Here is a 24220-nt window from a genome sequence, read left to right on the forward strand (position 1 = left end):
TCAAACTCGTTAAAATCATCAAGATTATTTGTGTTGAGATCATGAACCTGTGGCCAAACATGATGGAAATCTGTAGCTGTCAAGATATTCAACTGTGATCCAAAGTGTTGGGCAGACAGGGGGGAAAAAATTAGTAGTGTGGCTAAAAACATTACAGATTTCCGATTGAAATTGCACTGTATAATCACCATTTGATTATAGGGCCTGAGGCACTTTATCACAATTTCTTAATACTCCATCAAGCAAATTATAATTTGTGAAGTAACACGATATGACAGGGGCCGCACTCGCTTACAGGAACTGAGCGAGCGGTTATGCAAATCTGCTCATCAACCTGGATAATCTTCCACATCATCTAGAGGTGCATGTGTGTTTGTGTGTCTGTGCACTGCGATTCAGTGATTCAGAAACAGCGTTGAGTGGTTGAGTTTGAGTGGTTCATGTTTGGTTTGACTAATGAATTAGTCATTTTGTAAACTAAGAGAGAGAGAGCAACTGATGTCAAGTGTGTGTGAGAGGATGGAGAGCAGTAACGCTGAGAGAGCATCTCCACCGGCGAGACACGGATTCAATCATGAGGCGCTTGCGTGCTGATCTCAGTGTGCCACAAAAACACCTGTGCATGCTAATGTGTGAGTGTGCATGTGCGTAGACGAGCATGCACAAACGATGATTGCAGTTGATTGTAAATCAACCAACCGATGTGCCTAAATGTGACAGTCCACACTTTTGCGGCGTAGCTGGAAAAAAGTAGCAGCATGAGAAGGTGAGTCATTATTAAAGATGCAGAGCTTATAGTTGTGCAATATTCTAGTTGGTGTAGGGGAAAATATTTCTCCACCAATATAAAAAATGTATTGTAAATAATTCTGTGGAATGGGGTTTCAATACTTATGCAGAATTATTCCACAATCTAAATGATATTCAACCAGCAAAATATTCACATCATATTTATATAATAATGCAGCATATGAGGCACCTCTTGTTGAACTGTCAAGAAGAGCTTCAAGAATTGTAGGGAAATAATTTAAAGTGATGTTTTTTTATAAATGCGAGGCAGTTGAAATCTGTGCAAGTTAGTGACCGAAACTGTGAACAACAAAACAGTGGAGGCACTGAACTTATATTTAAACAAAAGGTGGCTGCTCACTGCTATTATCCTATATTCTCAAAAATCACAGAAATGAAATATGCTGATGTGTGCCTTTGGCTGGAAGTAGGGTAGGATGAATGCCATGCCCTTTGACCCGGAGACGACGTCACTACTCCGCCTTTATATCGTGGCCTCCTTGGTATAGTCAACCAATCCAGTGCTGACCCGTCTTTCTGCCTTTTAACCATGTTGGTGGTGCGGCGTAGCCCTATTTGCATATTTGATAGCAAATAAAAAGGACACACACACAGCACAAGAAAAAAACACACATGACCGCAGTCGTAGCAGTTGGTAATGTTGGAATTGTAGTTCAAAATCATCTCCTTCCCCTTCTTAATGCCACTAGAGTTAGTAAGCACATTGTCACTGCAGTGTTTAAGGGAGACTCTAAAACAGTCATCATCTGCTGCTACTCTCCACACAACCACCTCCCAGTAGAAGAAGTAGAGGAGTTTTACCAACAGTTGAGTGATTCAGTCTCAGCAATGACATGCTCTTAGCTGGAGGAGACTTCAGTGTTCACATTAATGGAAAATTCTCATATCACCAGTCAAACAGAAATGGCACCATGTTAGAGGACTTCCTGCAGCAACATAGTGTCTTGGCAGGAAACACAATATTTCAGAAACCTTCTCACAGGCTCTGGACCTGGAGACACCCAGCTGGCCATCTGTTCCAGATCGATTTCATCCTGTAGAGGAAATGCTGGAGAAACAGCATTCATGACTGTCAAGCCCACTCTTCCTCTGCTTCTGTTGGTGGCAACCACAAAATCATTACTGCTACAGTCCACCTTAGCCTCTGGACACAAAAGAAACTTAGCTCCAGCTATCTCAACTGGCAGACATTGAAAGAAGATGATAATCTAGCAAATACAATTGACGATTTAATATAAGAGAAACTGAGGGTGAAAGATCAGAGACTTTTTTTGCATCCATAAGCAACAATGTTGGGAAGGAGCACTTACCAAAGAGAATCCCATGTGCAGCACCTACTGTGGACAGTTCACCAACGAGAAAAGCAACAGAAGAAACACTCAAAGCAACTTCTTCAATGTCCATTTTTGGGCAACCAAAATGAGAGTGTTTAAGGCGTCAGTGGAATCCATGTTGCTCGACGAAAAACGAAAACCCTCTCAAAAAGAATTGCTGGGACTTAAACCACAATGTTACAGATGGTACAAAACATCTCCTGGAAACCACACCTCAGCAACAAGTCACTAAATGGCTCTCATTCATGCTTGTCAGCCATCATTAGGCAACGTAGACTAGCGCTTGCTGGACGTGTGGTGAGACACAACGAAGCCACTGGTCGAGTGCTGTTATGGAAACTACGATCAGGATTCTTCAAAGGGAACTCTGCGAAAGGAAGGCTCAGAGTGGTGCTTTCAGGTGTGGTCTTTTTAAGTGGACGTCTGCATATCATCAGCTCAGTAGGGATCTGATACATCCTCTGTCATGGAGGGCTGATGTCCAGATGTCCCTCACAGAGTTACACAGTCACCTAAAATTTTATTATTTTTCTGGTTTCTACAAAATCTAATGTAGTGACACGACATTGGTGCATGGTGGGCAGATAATTAAAACAAGACAAAATATGCACATATGAACATCAGGCATGTTAAACTTATAGTTGATATATAAACAAGTAGAATAAAAGATTTAAGGAAAGGGAATGATGTACTGGTGGTCAGGATGAGATTATTGAAATCAATGTTTAAACGAGTGTTTATAAAGAGTAGTTAAATCCAGTATTGTGGAGTAATTATCTTTCTTTGTCCTAATGTGACTAGTGTTCCTTGTGGTATTGTCAGTGGGGGTGTAATTCTTTTGATGCTGTTGTCAGATTTTTGACACTCGCTTCCTGTAAGGTCAGCAATCCACCAGAGTGGTTCTTGTAGACTTGGTCTCTTGTAGGCCTGATAGTGACTGGGGGTTTAAGCTAGTCTTTTGGTTAAGCTAGTCCCAATATACATCTTGGATGTTTGGAGGTGTGTGTTGTGCAATCTGCTGAACGTCTGCCTTTTTGTGACCTCTTCCTGACAACATAATCTTCACACTATCCTGCCAGATCTGGAAGATGTTTTGCTTTACGGTTTCACTTCTGGTGGAGTGCCTTGGTGTCTCTGCTCTTTGTCTGCTTTGAAGCTTAACATGGCTTGCTGGTTGCTTTGTTATTTTAATCTACCAGTTGGACTTGAGGTGCTCTGCTAATATGGGTGGGAAAATAAAAGCAGTTTAATGAAACGCATAACTGAGAGACACAATGGATGTTTATTCAAATAACAATGTGACAGCACCTCAACGTAGACAAAAGTGTATTCATGTAGCTGATAATGAAATAGATAAAGACAGAGCACATCAGAAAAATAATTCAAGACGGACAGGACAGAGACGGTGGCTGCACAGAAAAGGCTTTGATGTGTTTTGGTTGATTGTGTGTCGTTTGTCCTCCTGCACCTGGAACTAATCATGCAGTTTTGTTCTGCTCATCTCATCAATTGCTCATCTCATACAGCTCATAATGTTCCCCGTTTTTACAGCACCATAACACATCATTATCAAAACCCCCCAAACCATATTACATTTCATATCAGCCAGGAGAGATGACAAAGGTATTTTTGTCCCTCCAATGTAAGGAGTAATTCATTGAAGGCACATGGAGAAGCTGTAATTGCTTTGGAAATCTCTTTTAGTAGAGAAAAATGTGATGTTCTTTTGAAAAACTGATATGCGTTCCGATACAGAATCTTTCGATTTGTTTGAAAATGTTGAAAAATGAATGCTTGGTGCACATGAGAATTTTTTTCAGCATTCCTTGAGTAACAGAAAATAAATGAAATGCATGACAAGGAAAAAAACTTGTCTGGGAGACCTTCAAAAACAACCTTCATGTATTGGTCAACGATTGACTCTGACTCACTATTTGTTGGCAGTACAGATTTACAGTGAGATATTAAAGGTATGCTGGAGGAAAAGTGACTAAATAATTATAAATAATCCTAAATTGTAGTAAAAATAGTCTTTATTTTCAGACAAAGTCTGGTGTGAGAGGCATGAGTGGCTCTTTATTTATGGTAATTATGCCAGCTATCACAATTAATTTAGCAGTGGTACACTGATATTTGCAAATTCTACATGTTGCTCCCATATTAGGTAATTATTTTTTCTTTAATTACTTTTCTGCAGTCTGCCATCTATTTAATTTACTCTAATGCCTCTTTGCATACAAGGTCTGGCTGCAGTGTTTGGGGTATTTGATAATTTTCTCAAGATTTCCTGTGTTTCCTTCCAGCATTCCTGTCTTTTTTTATCGTTCTTTTTTTTTTTTTTGCTCCTGACATCTTCAAATCAAATCAAATCAAAGTCAATACAAGAAAAAAATCATCAATCAGTACACACAGGATGAGGTCATGACTGGATGTCATAGAACAGTCCTGCAGTACCTTAATACCTTAAGTGTTATCACTAAGGACATAAAAATGCTCTCTATAGTTCTAGGTCTGGAACCAGGGAATCAAGGTTCTGCATTGCAAACTAGCTTGCAGTGACACAACATGTAAGAGAACCTTTGTGCCACCTTGGGAACTGGCTTTTCTTTTTGTTTGTTTGATTTATACAGTGAGTGTAGATCATGAAAAAAACAAACAAGATGATGGACCTCATATTGTTTACCTGCAAACTTTTACTTTTTTTTTGCAAATATTTATTCCAACTTGAGTTCCATGAGCCAGTTATGGATGTTGTATAACTGTATACATAAAAACAGTTTTTAACTGTAATTTTTGAAAAAGTACTATGTTTTTTTTCACCCATCTTAATAAATTACAGTGAAAAACTATAGAAATGACATAATAATGTCAAGTAACATCAAAAATCTGTATTTTTATAGATGGTAGTTCACTCTTTTACAAGGTTTGGCCCGACAGTTGCAATATTCCTTACTGTATTTAAAACAGCAAAAACATTTATTTTGCAGATATTTGGTACTATTTGAAAGAAAAAAATATGTTTAATAATGTCTGTATTTTTATTAATAGTAATTTGGTCTTCAGTGCGTGACAACAGAACTGCACTATTTTGACATATTAGAAATGCGTTATTAGATATCATTATTGCACAGATATCTGTTGCTTTTTTAATTTTTGCCATAACAATATTTTGTTAGTTCTTCTTGTGCCGATGCTATTACTTTTTGCTCATGAGTAGATAATAAGTTATTTAGAGTTGATGCCTTATGGCACAGAGTTTACACCGGACTAGATTCTCCCACAGTGGCTTCATTCTGGCCGTGTGAGATTTTCATTTCACACAAGACTTCTTTCATTTAATCTGCGTGTGCTTGCTGCCAGCAGCCACCATTTTGTTGGAGAAGAGAAGATCAGCTCTTGTCACCATCACGGTGATAATAAGAAACCCGTGGGGTTTGGAGTCATCACGCAGCAGAAGGCCTGATCTGGGATGACCATCTCATTTAAGCTGAGGGGTGAAATGGATCAGCCTTATCAGCACAGCAGCTGGGAAACATCGAGGTGTTTTGGAGGAGGCTTTGCGGGGTTAAAAATTACCAGCCAGCCTCTTCCCCTGTGGTTTAGTCGTGTGTGTGGCACAGGACACGGTACTGGATCTGATGTGTTACTGTGCATGCAGAGAGTAGAGATATCCTGTGGGTAGTTAATATTGAACACAGCAGGTTCAGAGAGTGGCAAATGTCTGTATGGGGTTGGAAGTGTGTATGTGTTTCTGTGTGAATGCGTGCATATGTGCATTATTGTGTCTTGACATAGTTTTGCGTAGTTATAAAAAAAATGGCCCTTCTGTGTGTTGGCATGTTTATTGCTCTTTGTGCAGTACCATCTTGTGTTACACTCTACCCATATGGTGCATTTCCCTAAACTCTGCTGATTGTTTGGCATCTAGTTACTCTGGCATTGTGCTGCCGTGTAAGTGGTCGGTGGTTAAGCACATCCGTGAATTACAACAGATGCTGTTTGCCTGCTAAGATGGTTGTCTAGTGATGCTTTTCAGCTTTTGGTCTCAGAGGACCAAAATCTAAGACGGTGTGAGTTATCTCGGTAAATCTGAACAAATGTTTTGCTTCAATGAAAATCTGAATGTTAAAAGGTAATCGCAAATCTTTCTTCAGCATGACTCCCTCATTTTAGCTGCTGTATTAGTAAATAGAAGTTGAACTGCTGCGCTGTGCCCAGCTTTTTGGACGTTTTTTGAAATGCAGATTTAAACTAATGTTACTAGTGTGTCACTCATTTGCTCAGTTATATTTGTAAATCACAGCTACAGACACTATATTTGATTATTCTTTTCCTATTCCAGCTTGGTCAGATCCTGCGAAGCCCCTTCATGAAATTTGTAGCTCACGCCGTCTCCTTCACCATCTTCCTGGGTCTGCTGGTTGTCAATGCTTCTGACCGCTTTGAGGGTGTCAAGAACCTGCCGAACGAGACCATCACTGATCATCCTCGACAGGTGTTCAGGGTCAAAACCACCCAGTTCTCTTGGACGGAGATGCTGATCATGAAGTGGGTGCTTGGTGAGTACCTTTGTTGTGCAAATCAAGCACGCAAGCAAGCTCTGCACAGTTACAGCTGCTCACAGATAAATTAGATTGGAATATGCAATCAATGTCAAGGCATATTCTCCATCATGATAAGAAATGACCTTGATGTGCCAACATCAGCAAGTCAAAGCCAAGTTTGTCCTGATGGATGTTCTATGTAAATTTAGTTTTTAATCAGCAGGGATACAGTTTATCTTGCAAGCAGCTTGTGGAGACGCTTCTACCAAGATTTTAAAAGTTTCCGAAGTTTCTACTAAACAAGATCTCTCCTGTGAATCAGTAAACATCCTGGAAAGACTTATTATTTTTTTGCCCATCTTTGATAAGAAGCATAATTAAATTTTAATACAGTTTCATACCAACCAAGTGGATGAAAGCCAAGGTTAAGGCAATGCAGAAAAATGATGCTCTTTTATCTACCCAAGATCAAATAGAGGTCTCCTGGTGGGATGCAGTGAAAGTTGGACTTCTTGAAGCAGTAGCCATGCTGAGCCCTAACGAAAACCTGGAGGGGAATATGGAGGTTAACCTGAGGGATGGTGCTGAGGAATTTTTACAAGGAGAGATGGGGAGAAAGAGGAAAGATGGGAGTGGCTGAGGGAGATGGATAAAAGTACAAGAAGGTGTGGAGTATATGGCTTAGAGGAAGACAAGCATGAAGAAACAGGGAGATAGAAGGGGCTGACAGACAGACAAAGGCAAACTCAACGGATAAATAGCCCATGGCAATATCTGTCAGACCTCAGCTGCTTCCCTTCTGCTGATGTTCTTCCTCTCATGCACACACACATAACAATATTATCTGTGCAGTTTCTATATGTTGGTGCACAGATGGTTGTGGTTTTATTTGTTTACCTTTAATGGCATCATTCTTTTCGCAGCCACTGTAACTTTGGCAGCAGGTGCTGGTGTGACAACGTCTCTGCAAATGTATTTGTGGATGTGGATGGATGGAATTTGTAATTCTAGTAGCATGCTATGAAGGCCCAGTAATTGTTATAGAGATGATACTGATCAGAACACATTTTCACCGAGCAATTTTCACCTTGTTTTGGCTTCAAACGGAGAGTCACAGAGTGGCTGAGTAGGACAAATTAGGGTTTCCACTGAGTGTGTGCGTTTTTTTTGTGTGTATTTGCACCTGAGCTCTATGTGGCACATATGAGTGGTTCACTTTAAATTATCAGCTCTACTGTCAACATCTGTGTATGTGCATGCTTATTAATATGCAAACATACATCTTTAAATGTGCTCCTGAGAGCCTCCTTATCTTTACATATTTGCTATTGAAGTTGTGGATTTCTTGTCTTTCCACAGTGCGTTTATATGTTTGTTTATATGTTCTCCTTCCTCAGGTATGATTTGGTCAGAATGCAAGGAGATCTGGAGCGACGGGCCCAGAGAGTACATTATGCACCTTTGGAATGTTCTGGACTTTGGCATGTTGTCAATTTTTGTGGCGTCCTTTACGGCACGCTTCATGGCTTTTCTTAAAGCATCTAAAGCCCAGCAGTATGTGGACATGCATGTGCCAGACGAAGACCTCAGCAACGCCTCACTGCCTGACGAAGTGGCCTACTTTACTTATGGTACGACGTTATTCCATATGTAACTAGCATCAATAATATGAGCAATATGGGAGTATTATTGTAGCAAAACTATTTGTCAATGCGAATCGAGAGTTGTCTGTCTGTATTTCAATCCATGTGTCCGAAGTGAGATTTGTCAATGTGTAAAAGAATTTGTCTATGTGAACTGAGATTTGTCAATGCGAACCGGAATCTTCAAAAGTCGTCTGAAAATTTAAAATTTGTACATGCCATAAGATTTGTCCATGCGTAAAAGGAGTTGTCAATGCGTACAAAGGCATTCGTAGTTGAAAAATTTACGTAACAACTCTTTGTACGCATGGACAAATCTTATTACATGAACAAATTTTAAATTTTCAGACGACTTTTGAAGATTCCGGTTCGCATTGACAAATCTCAGTTCACATAGACAAATTCTTTTACACATTGACAAATCTCACTTCGGACACATGGATTGAAATACAGACAGACAACTCTCGATTCGCATTGACAAATAGTTTTGCTACAATAATACCCCCATAGAGCAATATCATACATGGAAGGCATCAATGAGTTCTGTGTTTTATTTACTGCATTTCTAATTCTTGGCCAGACTCTGAGTTCCTGTTCACTGTGCCCTTTTCTTTCTTTCCTCAGCCTTTGTGGCTATCACTGTTCATGATAATTGTCCAATTCTCCTGATGCTTAATGAGAAAGTTTTTTTGTTTCAGTAGCACCGCCTCACTTCTTATCAAACAATTCTCTCCCAGAAATGGCCATCAAAGGATAAAATGTAAAAGCTTTTATGAGGTGCTCCATTCATTGTTGTGCTACATCCCTTTCTGATAAGGAGAAATCAGATGAGTCTTTGTGTAAAAATGTCACGAATAACTAAACTCCTGAGCTTGCTCTAGACCTGAAATCAGGAGGCGAGGATGTATTTTCTATTTAGATATAAATGTCATTGTTGCCTACTCACGCGGGGATATTCACAATCTATTTGTGTGTGCAATCTCCTGTTTGATCGTCAGTTTGCTGGCAGGACATAATGGCAACGCTTGGAAAGCTACTACACACACACACACATACTGAAGATGGAGTGAAAGCATGAGTGAACAAAGATGCAGCAACATAATAAATGCATCAAGTAAAGTACCAGAACCAAAAGATCTTGACGTCACATTGCAGGCTGTCACAGGGTGTCGGCTGCTGGACTGTTTGCTCCTCAGTGGCCTCCTAATGGAACCTTCATCAGTGCTGTCATCTGGTGGTCTGACTCTGCCATGACACATCAGTAAATAAATAGAGCTGCATATTACCTCAGCGATAAACTGCACTTATTTCATACAATGCATGTATTCTTTGTCAGGAATTTACATGCACAAAATAGTGAAACGGGGTCTTCCCTTTTGTATCTTGTGTCACCATCTAGTTCAATTATCCTTTCCTTCTGCATGTGCTTCTTTGCCTACTCCTTTTTCTCGTCTCTCTCCCTCTGACCTTACATCTCCTTGAACATACTATCCCTTTATCCTTTCTCTTTGCTGCCCACCCAGCTCATCCTTACTTCCTTCCTTCCTCCCGCTTTCTCTTCTCTCCAACTGTAAGTCTGACTTTTCCTTTTCCATCCTCGCTTAATCCATCCTCTTACTGCACCGTCCCCTCCATCAAAGCTCATGTTCCTAAAAGCTAAGATTATGCTCCTTAGGAACATCTCTTGCGAGCATTTAGTCCTACTGTTGCCAAAAGTTTACTCTGTACATTGTGTAACCAGGAAGAAATTGAACGGCAAGCAATGTGCTTGTGAGCTTTAAACTAAATGTGCACAGTAGAAAATAATTTAACACTTTATTGTAATATTTATTAAATGGATTATAACACATTCATATTTATTAGCAGTCCTGGTTGTTAAAGTAAAGTGCTCATAAAAATACTCCCAATCCAGCGATGGGCCAGTTGTTAACTCTAAAATCAGGGATATTTATCCTTCTGAACTTCAAAACCCAATAGCAAAATGGAAAAGCATGTTACATTTTTCAAAATCGCCAAAATCAAACCATTTGTCAGGGCTAGAAACTGTAACAGCTGAGAGAATCGTCAGATTTTCAACTTTGTGGTGGGCCTTGAACTGCTCATTTGCGATATGAGTCCTTTTTGAGCTTCACGTCATGAAATTTTGTCAAAATCGCTTCATTCTAGACGTTTTTTTAAACATTCTAAAAAGTACACAATTTGTACTAATCAGATTTTGTAAATTAAACGAAGACCATCATAGGCTGCTTGGTGCAACCATGAATCGACTGCTCAGCGGTGGAATATTTGTAGGATGTTGATTGGGCTCTTGGGGAAAAAAAATTACATATCGATTCAAGGTTCTTGGTTTTTTATTTGTTCTTTGGTTTGGAGCTTTTTTTCTAATGCAAATAATCAAAGTAAATTTTCATTGTTTCTTTGGTTTGATGACGTTATTATACTGCACAAAAGACATTTTTGAATTCTCAAGTGCTAGTCATGGCTGTGCTGTTTCCATAGAGATGCAGGATTTTATATTGCAGTGAAAAATATGCCCACAGCAAGTAAAACTGTGACAGGACTCAAAAGAAGTACCCAGAAACTACTGGAGTTCAGATGGTTTAAGGCATGAATCTACTTGAAGTAGCTGTGGATAATGATCGCGATTGCTCAGGTTTGATTCAGTGTAATCATATTAACTGTGTGAAAACTGAACAGAAGTCCTTTTTATTGTCTGAATCATTAAGAAAAAAATATTCCCTAAAATCAAAAGCTTACACGCTTACTCTTCTCTAGCTTATTCAAGTAATACATGAAGAACTTTCTCGTCCTCCTCCAGCCAGGAACAAGTGGCGCCCATCTGACCCCCAGATCATCTCTGAGGGCCTGTACGCCATCGCTGTGGTCCTGAGTTTCTCGCGCATCGCCTACATCTTGCCAGCCAATGAGAGCTTTGGCCCACTGCAGATCTCGCTGGGGCGCACAGTCAAAGACATCTTCAAGTTCATGGTCATCTTCATCATGGTGTTTGTGGCCTTCATGATCGGCATGTTCAACCTGTACTCGTACTACCTGGGAGCCAAGTACAATCCTGCCTTCACCACGTGAGTTACGGCTGCCTGGCTTTGAGAGCAGTTTGGTGTGTTCAGGGAGAATGTGTTAAGATGGCGGTTAAGTCTGAACATTTTTATGAGTATGAGCATATAATTTTTTCTGCATTGTATTTACTAAATTTCAGATTCATCCAGTAACACTTTCACAAAGGCAGATATATGTAGCATCATAATATATGGTCATTTAGTATGAAATTGACTGCAGAAGGCAAAAAGAAATGAGTTACACTACCAGTAAAATGTTTGGACACACCTCATTCAGTAGTTTTTGTTTAAATATTTTGTACATTAATACTGAAGACATCAAAACTATAAAAGAACACATTTGGAATTGCGTTGTAAATGAAAAACTGTTCATCTTTAATGTTAAACTACAACGTAGAAGATAATCCTAATAAAAAAAACACATTGAATGAGAAGGTATGTCCAAACTTTTGACTGGTCGTGTATGTCAGAAAGTATTTGATACGGACTCCTTGCTTGTGTTACTGCTAGATAAGGGAAGGCAGCGGTCCCTGGGATGATATAAATCATCACATGTTCTCTTGGATGAGATTGTTTTCTGGGTTCATTAAATCCTCTGCACTTTATCAGTGGCAGAGATCGAACTTTAATCTCCCCTTAAGCCTAATGCTGGCAATCAGGCTATTTGGTTAAATTTAATAAGGACAATGGTGAATGGAATAGTTCTCTCACTAAAATCCATAACAAACACCGTTGAGCTGTGGTTTTATCTCACAGCTTTAGCAAAATAGTGACGGGGAAGCTAGTTATTCACCTGCTTTATGTCTAGAGGAAGAGCTACTATTTTCAACCTGAAATAAAACACAAATGAATGTGAGATGACAGTGAGAGACACTAATAAGCAATTTGGTTAGATGCAGATACTGAGAGTTTTATTGACCAACATTTAACACAAGGAAGCAGACAGCGATGTCTATGCAGCATTCAGGTTCGAGGTTCTAGTTACATTTTAGTGAAATTTAGGGCAAAAAATCAATTTCTGTTTCATGGACTCAAAATATATCAATCTAGGGTCAAATTTTCTCTCAGGAATCTGAAAATGGAATCATTTATGCAAAATCTTTTATGATTTCCACAATACCAGATGCACCACTCACACCCTCATTGCATTTTGTTGTTCCCCGCTGAAAGGCACATTTAACAATTAATCCAGTACTGTCTGAAATGTTTTTCCCTTCATTGGCCTCAAAGTACTCATATGAAACTTCATTAAGATTGAAGTCTTTTCAGGAGGAAAGCAGTTTGCCGTTGACTTTCCTGGACCTGAACTGTGAAGCACAGCCGTCACTGTATCTCTGCCAGTTACTTATATATCCTGAACACTTCTGCCTCAGTATTTCAAACATTCTCCTTTCAAAAGCTTCTGTAATAATATAAAAAAGCCTTTCCTTAGTTGTTCTGGCTGGATTTATTGACTTTAAATTAAATTATAAAGATATTGATGTATAGTACATGCAGATTTACAACTAAATCAACTCTGTAGGGTGAATCAAAAGTCAAATTCTTACCTAGAGTCTCAAAATTTCCAAACAAAATTGTCACCGGACATCTTCGGAAGAACTCGCTGGTATGACATCATTTCTCATTGCAACCACTGAAACGGATACTCACTCAAAAGAACACAACATTGAGCTCTTATTCTTAGGTTAATAGTTAGCAAGTAACCAATAATTTGCAAGCAGCAACAGGATTAATGTGTGTATTCAAATTATTTTGTCACCAAAATATGGTCATTTTCACCTACTTTTCAGCAAACATCAAGCAAAAGATCACTAAAGGGCTAGTGATACACAATTTGTGGTGCTATATTCTAAAATTACACTATTTTTTCCATTTAAAAAAAACACAAGATATTGCATGTAAGATACCCATTTATTCCACAGTATTTTTTTTTCACACTGATGTCACAAAAACGAAACTCAAACTTTCAACCTCGTTGTAAGTACATATCCTGTCTTTCTAAGAGTCTGCACTCTGATTTCAATTGTCTGAGAGAAAAAAAGTGGAGCAGCTTATTTTGTGTTAGATAACTGAAAATCAAATGAAATGCACTTTACCTGCTAAAGTGCTGCATTCAATGTAATTATCAGGGTCGTGCATTTTAAATCATTAAGTGGCCTCTTTAACTGAAGAGTCAGTTTGCTCTTAAAGGCTGCAGTGCACAAATCCTGTTTTATGTCTTTGTTTGTTTTAAACATTAACCACATCAGCAACAAGTGATTCAAAGCCTGTTAGTTTGACATTTATCAAGACAAAGAGTTTTGTTTTATACCATATGAACCTGCTTAGAAAGCTATCAACTCCTTCAACACATCAATCTCAACCTCAGAGCTTCTGCCTCCTTCCTTCATTTCAGCTTATCCGTGTCTGCCTGCCCATCCTTTCATATCAGCTGCAATCAGGGTGGCAGTGGATGTTTCACTGTCATTGTCGGATATTTGTTGGAAAGTTATCTATCTTAGGCTGCTGACGGAATCTTTCTGTCCATCACTCATCTTGGAAAGAAAACACTCTCGGAGGTGTCTCTCTGTCACATATCATTACTCATTTTCTCGGAGGAAGACATCCACAGACTTAAACAGATGACATTACAATATCTCTGCTCAAGCCAATAGAGCAAAACATGCTGTACGAGTTACTTTGTAATTATGCTGTCACATACTGTTCTTCTTTTTTTGCTAACCAGACTGGAAATGTCTGCTCCTGCAATTTATAGTTTGGTACTACTGGGCTCATACTTTCCAACTACAGAAGGATTCTTTGTTATCCCGTGCAGTTCCAGCTTATGCATTCAGTGCAGCAGGATTTTCTGGTGTACAATTAACCCCTCAGGTGTTCTGTTTCAATTCAAGAACATTGTGTGACTTGAATTTATGCCCTTGGTTCATTTTGTTATATTAGGCTTCCTGACCAAGACAAACTGCTGCCAGATGTCCACATCTGTCTCCTCTTGAGCCTGTGCTGTGAGCTTGTTTGCTATTGTTGGTTTGGAGTACTCTCTATAAACCATCCAGTGGTTAGAAGCTCCAGAGTCTAGTACCATAGACTTCCTGCTTTGCACCCAAGTGCCATCTTCACAGTTCAGCCAAAGATGAAGGATTAAACACGATAAAGTTAAAATGACCTCAGAACCGCCGCCACTGTAGTTGCTTTGGCAAGCTGCACAGTGAATGTGATTCCCATGTTTTTCTGGCAGACTTTACCTTGCCAGACTGCTTGATTATCCATCTGTCTGCCTGCCTTCTAATCTGGTTGTACACCTGTCTGTCCACCTGCCTGCACCCGAGACTGTGTGTCCACTTAATACAGGAACATTTTACTGTAGTTTGTGTGTGTCTAAACTTATCCTGCACTCTGTGTCGATTTCTGCAAATGTTCTTGCCGTCTAAGTTAATAAATTGCTGCTAGCCAATTCTGACAGTATCGTGTATGCAGTGACATTTACACCTGCATAATCTAGAAATAGCAAAGGCACTGATAGCAAATACCTTTCAGTGGTTTAACTGCAACAGATGTTCAAATGAACCTTTCTTGACACGTCCACTGTGAGTTACACTATGTGTACCTTAAAACTCATTTCCAAGTTTATGACCTGCCGAACATTTACGTGAGATAGAATCACCGATGATAAAAGATGCGTTATAAAGTTACTACTCTGAGGACTTTACTTTGTGATGACTTACCCTTCGGCTCTGTGCTGTGCATATACAGTAGCTTATCTGGTGAGCCTCAGCACAGGGCTCTCTGTGGCTGAGTTCTGCTTGACTGCCCACATGGAGCCAAAGATCCAGGCAGCGCGATGAGCCTACAGACAGAGCAGAGAGTTAACTGACAGGAAGGCAGATAGACAGGTAGAAACAGAGTCTAATGGAGTTAAAATGCGCTGACAGATTGTGGTCACAAGCCAGTAGTCTGACATAATGAAGACGTCTCAAAAAGCCAAGAACAAGCACAGAAATGACCGTGGGCCCTGTAGACGGAGGCGCCTCATCATCACCATTACACAGCCATTTCCATCATGAGTATTTGATCCAGCTAAGTACATTGTCCCCTTATCACTTCTCCTTTCTGCTTTGGAGATCAACATCAAGCCTGGTTTCAAAAAATCTGAATTAACACAGACATGTTAAAAATAGAAACCACTTCTATTCATATTAACAGCATCTGTCAGCTATCAGAATGTTTAGTGGGGGTGTCCCTGAATGTCTGCTTTTACATAATCCTCCGACACTTTATTCCTGTTGCATACTCTGGCTGTGGGAGCTGCATGGAGATATTTGCATTGTGACAAAAGCCTTAAATTCTGTTGTTGTCAGTTTGGCCACCAGGGGTCAGTCCGACATTAAATCTCACCTCGTCTGAATGTCAGAGCAGCTGTCTGAACTAAACTATGCTTGGAGACAGTAAAGCGTTTATTTTTGGACTGTGCCTAATTTTTTTTGGTGTGTAAATTTCATCAACCATTTTTGTTCAATATTTAATGTGCAAATACTAATAGAAGTTCTGCCCTGTGAGGCATTTCTGTGTTTCTCTTGTGTATCTGTTTATCTCGCTGCCAGTTCGATTACTAGATGCAATATGTTTGCTGTGACTGTCAGTAACAAATTGTGACTTCTCAAAGCAGCAATGCCTGATTTTCTATCCAGCAGAGAATGTATGCCTGTATGATTATGATTGTATGTGTGACTTTAGGTATCTGAAAGGGTTCTTTCGATAGAGGGCAGAAGAAAGGGCCTGTCTGATAGCTCTGATACAGGAAAATGAGGAGGGAGCCAGGTGGAGGTGGTAATACCCCAGGAGGTACCACTGGAAGGAGGGAGGGATGTAAAAGGAAGGAAGGCAGTCTGAAGATATCAGTTTCTCTCGCACAGACAGACTCACTCACACACACACATATACACATAAGCACACAGCTTGATAGAGCTTAATGAAGACTGAGCAGTGATAGCCACACATACCCAATCCCCAGAGGCGTCAAGACACTTCTGACTCACACACACACACACCACATGCTCTTTGCCGAGTGCCCACGCAGTTATGTTGTCACATGTGCAAATACACTTAAGCAAGGACATCGACACAAGGGACACACACACATGCACACACATCCTTACCCGCTGTTTGTGTGTGCATATGCTACAACAGGTGGACAAAGAAAGCATTTATATGAACAGATCAATTCACACACAGCGACACGCTTATCAGGATTTTGATTTGGACAGTGCTGGTGGTGCACTGGACCTGTCTCTATGTTCTAGTCAGCCATGCATGACAACACTGCCCAGAGAGAAGGAGACAGACTGACAGGGAGAGACAGAGGACCAGGGAAAAGTAGAGATGGGCGAAAAAGGTTGAGGTTGAAGCTGTGCATATTTCGGGGCTGAGCAAAAGAAAAAAAGGCACAGCAGTGCATTAAAGAAAAGTGTAAATATTGATTATGTCGGTGCTGTCATGAAACGGTGGAAATACAACAGGATAAATGCGTCGGAATCACAAGGATGCAACAAAGTAAAGCGATGAAGTCCGGTGGGAAGAGGAGGAGGAGGATGGAGGGGATGAGCGATGAGAGGAGAACCACAGGGAGCGATGCAGAGGAGGGTGTTTTTGGCTTGGCTCTTTGTTCTGGCAAAATGCGGGAGACCAGCCAGAATGCATAGACAAAGGAGAGGAAATCTTAGAGGATGAGAGAAGGTCATGCAGACCCAGCAACAGACAGAAGCACAGCCACACAGGCTTAGCGCAGATTTAAACATCGCCCATTTGAAAAGGTGGGAGGACACCAGAATGTATTTTGTCAGCATTTGATGACTTGTTAACTTCTTTATGTAGCATAGTGCGCTATTTTAAGTAATTTCAGCTACAGCACTTGCACGGCTTTTAGAGTAGTAAAACACATTTGAAGTGAATTGAAAGACACAAGTGCTGACAAATATGGGCAAGATAAGAGGCATTTGAGACTAAAGCCTGCTACAAAGTTTAATAATGCAATATAAATGAAGAAGACAAGGATGTGAAGCAGCTAAAGAGATGAGTAGAGTAAACAATGGCCCAAAGAAATGCCGAGATGAAGATGCAGGCAAGAATATAAAGATAAAGGGACTGCGTTGGAAGGAAGAAGAGGCAATAAAGTAAGCGTGAATGTGGGTCCTCTGTGATGGATAGGAGTGGAACGTGGAGGGCAGACAGGAATCCTGGTGAAAGAGATGGGGTCTGAAAGGAGGATGAGAGGTGGGTTAGGGAACTGAAAGTGAACAATAGAGCGAATTTATCAGCACTGAAGGCAAGGCAGAGGTGTCATGTTCAGCCGTTACTAGTCAAGCACATCTGAATGTCAAAATAAGGAGAAGAGACAAAATTATAATTAAGGCGAGACAGGCAAGAGAGAAGAGGCACGAAAGTATGAGAAAAGAATCCATTCTTGTGTGTGGACAAACTCAGAACTCCAAAGTTTGCGCCAGCGTTCAGTAGTTTTCAATAATTTCTTTTATCATTAAGACAAATGGTGTCAAGCATTTAATTTCCCTCCTGGTGAGACATGATATCCCTAAAATACCACTGAGACAATCATTTGATGCTAAATCTTTGCAAATGAGTGCATTCTTTTTGGTAATTGGAAAACTATAACCAACAGATCACTGCACATTTCTTTTTGGAAACAGGGCAGTTCATTGAGCCGTCTCATGGTCAGATTTCAGATCAGCATATTTCCTATTTCGAGTTTGTGATCGCTGATTTTGCTTCTGAAACCCAACTACTGCTTGCAGATTTTGTCAAGTGTGGCTCACTAGTTATGGTAGTGGTCAATATGGTAACTGAAAAATGTATATCCATTGTATTTTACTTATTCAATTGAATGGTTGCATACATGGTAATGTAATAAACAACTAAGGCAAAAGCTGCTCATATAAAAAGAAGACACCAAAGAAATTATTTTAGATAGAAGAAATGATGTGGCGGGCGATCAGATTGTAATCTGAATCACAATTAGATGTAGCTGAACTTGTGATCACATGGTTAGTTTTGCATATGGCTGCCTGAATACTACGCCTGTCACTTCAACTCAAGGTTGAAGGCTCTACATGAATCTGAAAGTTCTGACCGGAGGTGGTGATTCCTATCTCTGCCTTTTGATGCTTGTTGAGTTTCCATTGTATAAGACTAGCTGGATAATCAGTATTTAACACTACAGAGTTCCTACTAGAGAGCACATAGTCACCACATTATGTTCAACTTCAGGAGAAAGGAGACACCAACATGATTCCAGATGTAGTTTGTTACAATAAAACACCAAGAAAGGGAACATAAGAATTGTCTCCTTTTGAGTTGCAACATTAACTAACACTGGTACATAAATTACTAAATGGTGGTATATTACTTTCAAAAGCACAGTTCCCAGACTAACCCTACACAGTGCAACTACGATACCCATAGCAGCAATGACCCCATAGTATTCACTGCACTGTATATGAGGCTTAATTAGTTATTAAATATGTCAGCATGAGAGGTGAAAAACGTGAGCACTGCGAACCACAAAAACAGCTTAAATACGGTTGAGAAATCTTACATCGTCTCTGACTTCTGCACAGGCAATTGCCACCTAATGAATCAATTAGGGGATTAAACGGAGACAAAGCTCACATAATTAACTTAAGCAACTAGTGTAAACAGCACCTATCTACATTCACAGTCTGCACAGTCTCTGATAAGAGGAAATCACAACAACACTTCTTTCAGGTTGTTGGTCTGCTGGCAAGTATTCCTCAACCACAGTCATGTTTATTCCAATATACGTAGTGTGTCCAACGAGCTTTGCCCTAATGGTAGCACAACTAGTCTCAAATTTAAGTTCAAGTGGAGTTAGAAAACTGGTAAAGTTCTGTTGCTTATTTGCACAATAAAACTGTAAAAAGAAATCTGTAGAATTCCTCTGAAAAGCACGGCAAATTAAGATCTCCCACAATATAAGGGCGTCCGAACACTCAACTGTGCTTTTGTTTCAATAAAGAAGAATTTGAGGATGTTTGTGTTTGGCAAACTAACTGGTCTTCATTTGTTAACACATTTGGCTGAAGGTTAAAGCTCCCAAATCCAATAATGAGCAGAACAGATCCACTAGACTTCCTGGTGATGCAGCGTAATCCAGGCCTAGCTGCTCACAGTGGAAGTGTTAGTCGTAAACATGGCTTTGCTTTCTACTAACTGTACCCCAATCAAAAATAATTCACTTAATTAATGATATGCCAGTTGATGTCCAGGGTATTTTAACTAATGAAGGTAATAAATAAGCTCGTTAGACGAACTCGGAGCAGACCGTTTAATCCATTTGTTGCACTTTTGTTGTTGTGCTTTAGGTAATGCTGAAAATGAATGCAAACATATTCACAATTCAGGAAAAGGTTTACCAAATCGACAATTAACAGTTTATGCGGTAAATGAAAAATGCCGGTTTGAAAAAAGTCATTGATATGATTTCACACTTACTTGCAGTCAAACAGTCTCAACACGGAGTAACGTTGAGACAAAAAATAACAGACAGGCAGGGAGGGAACAGGCAAATTACAAAAGAAAAAAAAAAGTTGATGTTGTGCTTGATTCGCTATCAAAACACTCTTAATTGCTCATCTTGTGGTGTTGTATTCCCCGCCTAATAAGATTTCTCTCACAGCTTGTCTGAACACACAAACAGGCTATTTTTGTGTTGCTCTCTTGCTGCTTTATTTTGTATCTCGCTGTCTGTCACACCAGCATACGCACACTCCTAAGCAGGCACATGCATCAGTTTTTTTGTTCATCACTCGTTTCTTCTTCACCCTTTTTTTTGTCTCCTCATCAAACAAACACACACTTGGAAGCATATCTCGAGAGCTGCATTCGTTCATTCATTCACTGACGGCCAATGTGGCTAAGGCCCCTCCCCTGTTGTCGCCATGGTGACGGCTCTTTTGGTGTGACAGATAGAAATTTAAACTCAATTTAATATTTAAAGATGTCTATGTTTGCCTTTGTGACTACTTGTCTGTCAAGTCGAGAGGAGAGAGGAGACTGAGAAGGAGAATTTAATATCTCGCTAATGACTGAAGGGCAGAAGGAGATGGAGAGCAGGAGGCCGGGTGCAGCCGTTCACAAAGGCTGCATTTACATTTACATTTGACCAGTATGAAAGTATTGTTGCAGATTAAACAAAAAATAGAAATATATGCAGGGAAAGTAATGAAAAAAAGCAAAAGTACAAATCAAAAGAATAGATTGAGTGACAGAAATAGGTAAAAGCTGTTGGGTTGAACGATGGATGGAGCAAGAGAGAGGGAGGACAATGTGGAGTCAGGTACAGAAGCAAAGGGAGTATAATGAGAAAACGGGTGAGAGGGAAAGAACAGACCAACAAGAGACAGAGATGGTAGCAGAAGAGAGAGGGGCTAAAATGACGACAGCTATAAGCATAAAGCTAGAGAGATAGAGACTGAGAGCATGTCTCTGAGGCAAAGAGGTTGATTCGGGCCTGTTGGTGATTAGGTTTGGACTGCTCCTGCAGAGCTGAGGTGACTCACCAGTCTCCCACACACACACACACACACACACAGATGCTGTATGTGGCATGAATGTGGTAGAGAAAGAAACAGTCGATTCTGTACTGTCAGTATTCTGTAGGGGAGAGTGTATATGTGTACTTACATTACTTATATTGCGGGGGCACACAGCCACACTAGGGGCACTTAAATTCTGTTGGGAAACAAAAATTAACTTCCCGGATGAACATTTTAGGGTGAAGGGTTACTTTAAAGTACGTCTCCAGGAAATGAATGAAAGAAAACGTAATGCAATGCCATCTAAAATGATGAACACTTGTCAAAAGGCAAGTATTGAAGTGGTAGAAACAGCGTTTTGTGTGTTTGTGAAGCTGTCAAACTGCATGCAGCCTATTGGGAGCTGCCACTCTTAATAACAGATAATAACGTACTGCTCATTGCTGTCTCCAGATGCCAACTGTCCCTGCTGAATTACTGCCTGCTGTACAATGCTGTTATAAAACACACACACACACAGACAGACATACACACACACAAATTTGAAATGAAATAATCTGATTCCTGCGTTGTTTAAAAAAATCTTCCATTACCCAAAGCATCCAGCATCTCATCTATCTCAGTAGCAGGATATTGTATAATCCACACATGGCCAGTACCTTAGCTGACATTAGCAAAAAGGGAAATTCAGATTTATCAGCACTGTTGATCTCCAAGGATACATTTTAGATTTCCTATAATTGCGTTGCCTCCCTGAGAGGCATCTCACACAGATTTCAGTGACTTTAATAAGCAGAAAACAAGGCAAGCAAGAACAAATGATGATGCACAGCAAAACTGGCTGTCCATGCATAAACGTGATTCAATATGATAGAAGAATGTCTATAAATATTCTTATTCATGATCTATTTGTATACATGTAGTAAAGATAGACATGAGGTGTAATGTATGCAACTATGTTGGTTATTCTCACTTTATTGCCTTGGATGGTGCTGTTAGGACGAGTTCAATTCCAGTAGCTCTGCCAACACATAAATGTTACACACATTTTTTGTAAGTTCTTTGAAATTAAACTAACACTCTGCCGAGGCGAACAGATGAACAGTGAATATAAATAGTCTGCTATGTGTTGAGTGCGTTGTGTTAATTGTGTGTGTGTGTGCGTCGTGTGTGTGTTCCTCCGAACCTCTCATTTAATGGCACATTAATGTTAGCTGGAACAAAGCCCTTCATCATTATCTACATTTGCGTTTTGGGAACACAAAAATGTAGATCGAGTGAGCTTTCACAGGGGTGGGAAGGAGAGCTGGCAGACTAATTTGAAGAATAATTTGATATAAAAGATAATTGGTGTGTAACGTAATCGAAGCCAGATAATTGTCCTCTTTTTTTGTTTTGTTTCAAATTTCAAAGCCATGTGAAAGCTGTTTTATCTTGTAAGAGGAGTCGCAGATAAGTGACGAGACATTGCTGAAAGGGAGAAGGCTCAAAATAACAGGTTTTCAAGGGACGTCCACCAAAATCACCTTTCTCTGCTCTCCGGATTGCACGATAGGCTTGTTGGATGTGTGTGATGTGAATAGTGAGTGAGGAGGTGGTACCATTGGCAATAGTCGTCTACACAATCCTTGCTAGTCTCACAGCATCGGGTTGTCTGATGCCTCGGCCTTCTATCACAGCAACACAAAGAAGAAGACCCTTGAAGATCTCCTTTAAATGCTTGTGTTTACGCATCCCTTCAGTGCCCAGTGTAACTGTCATATCTGGACCTCTGCATTCTTGTTGACTTTAAAGAGACTCTGATATCTCCAAGCAGTTACTGGGTAATCTGGTGGTGTAGTGGCAAGTTGTTCAAACTTCAAAAACTATTTCAGCGCTTACATATTGGTTCTGCATGGTTCTCTGTTTAGCAGAAAAATGTTACTGTTCATGTCATTGTAGACATACATCGGAGAAGTCAGGAACTTTTTGCAGATAGTGATGTTTTTGTTTAAAATCGTCTTGTTTTTGACATGTATTACACAATTTGTTCTGCATCTCAAGTCCATCACATAGGTCAGAGATCAGGACTAACCACAACATACTGCTGACTGAATGACTTGATTTTCATAGAGCTGAGACATTTTCATTCTAAATAGATGCCTTTTCCTATAGGCGACCAAAAACAGTCCTTTAAATATAATTAAAGCTAGTATTTTCGGAATATTGAATTCTTTCCACCCACTTATTTTACACTGAAATAACAACACCAGCCTCTGAGCAAACCAGCATGCACCCACCCATATTTATGTTATAAAATTCAAAAACCTCTAATCTGCTTCATCAAGGCAGTTTGATTAAATTTGATTGACAATCAGCTTTAATCAGATCGCGATTCAAAGGTTGCTTCCAACTGATTGGTGCAGAGTAAAGTATGCAACATCAGCTTTTTCTTACCCCACTTACATCAAGCTGCTGAGACAAACACACATGGAACAAAAGACAAAAACATCTGACATGTTCCAAGAAGACTAAGTATTGGACCCCATCACTCACAGTGAGACAGTGACTGAAAAAAATCCCATCCAAGGTCTTTAGGTTTGTGAGTATGGAGCACCAGAAGCGTCATGGTGAGAATCATTTTTCTTTTTACTTTTATGTTTTCTTGCATAATGTTTGTGCTTTCTTACACTATTTTTCCCCCTCCAATCCATTGAAACAGTCAGTATGTAGTATGTTGGTTCAGTCCTCTTCAGCCGCAATAAAAATGCATACAACCGAAAGGAAAGATGTGTGTAATTCTTATTCACACTTCAAAAGCTGCAACACATTCATAATGCTTGGACTTCGGTTGCATTTGCTGTTGAATGTATGATTTTGTGTGTATATCTATGGTAGCTCCACTTCAGTTGCTCTTTGCTGCGCCTAATAAGATTAGCCAAGGAAGCATTATTAAATGCGATTCGAATCTACATTGCATCTCTCAAATATGTCAGATGATATCTCACATCACAGAAATCCAGGAAAGCAGTAGATTTAATATAGCGCTCAGGCTAAAAAGAAAACTCACCCCTGCATATAGTTTGTGCATCACCCATTCTAAACTAATATATGACAGATTTGGCCACAGTCCCAGCTCCGACTTTGCACTGATATAGTCATAATCACAGTGACAGTCTCTCAAACAACGGTGACAGAGCTCAGTATTGTAAGGGAATGCACGTTAACATAATGTTTAACACAAAGGCATGTACATAACCTCATACATGC

At 39.9% G+C, this 24220-nt stretch overlaps 1 protein-coding gene across 2 annotated transcripts in view; it reads left to right on the forward strand.

Annotated features, from left to right (window-relative positions):
• LOC110957769 (short transient receptor potential channel 7) overlaps positions 1-24220 on the forward strand; it is a 94624-nt gene that overhangs the window by 56514 nt on the left and 13890 nt on the right. For both annotated transcript variants that reach the window (XM_051954787.1, XM_051954786.1), the window contains 3 exons: positions 6487-6703; positions 8086-8319; positions 11150-11414. In XM_051954787.1, the coding sequence (XP_051810747.1) occupies positions 6487-6703; positions 8086-8319; positions 11150-11414 (716 nt within the window). The remainder of the gene's footprint in view (positions 1-6486; positions 6704-8085; positions 8320-11149; positions 11415-24220) is intronic.

Source organism: Acanthochromis polyacanthus, chromosome 10, assembly GCF_021347895.1.
Source record: "Acanthochromis polyacanthus isolate Apoly-LR-REF ecotype Palm Island chromosome 10, KAUST_Apoly_ChrSc, whole genome shotgun sequence".
Lineage (NCBI taxonomy): Eukaryota > Metazoa > Chordata > Actinopteri > Pomacentridae > Acanthochromis > Acanthochromis polyacanthus.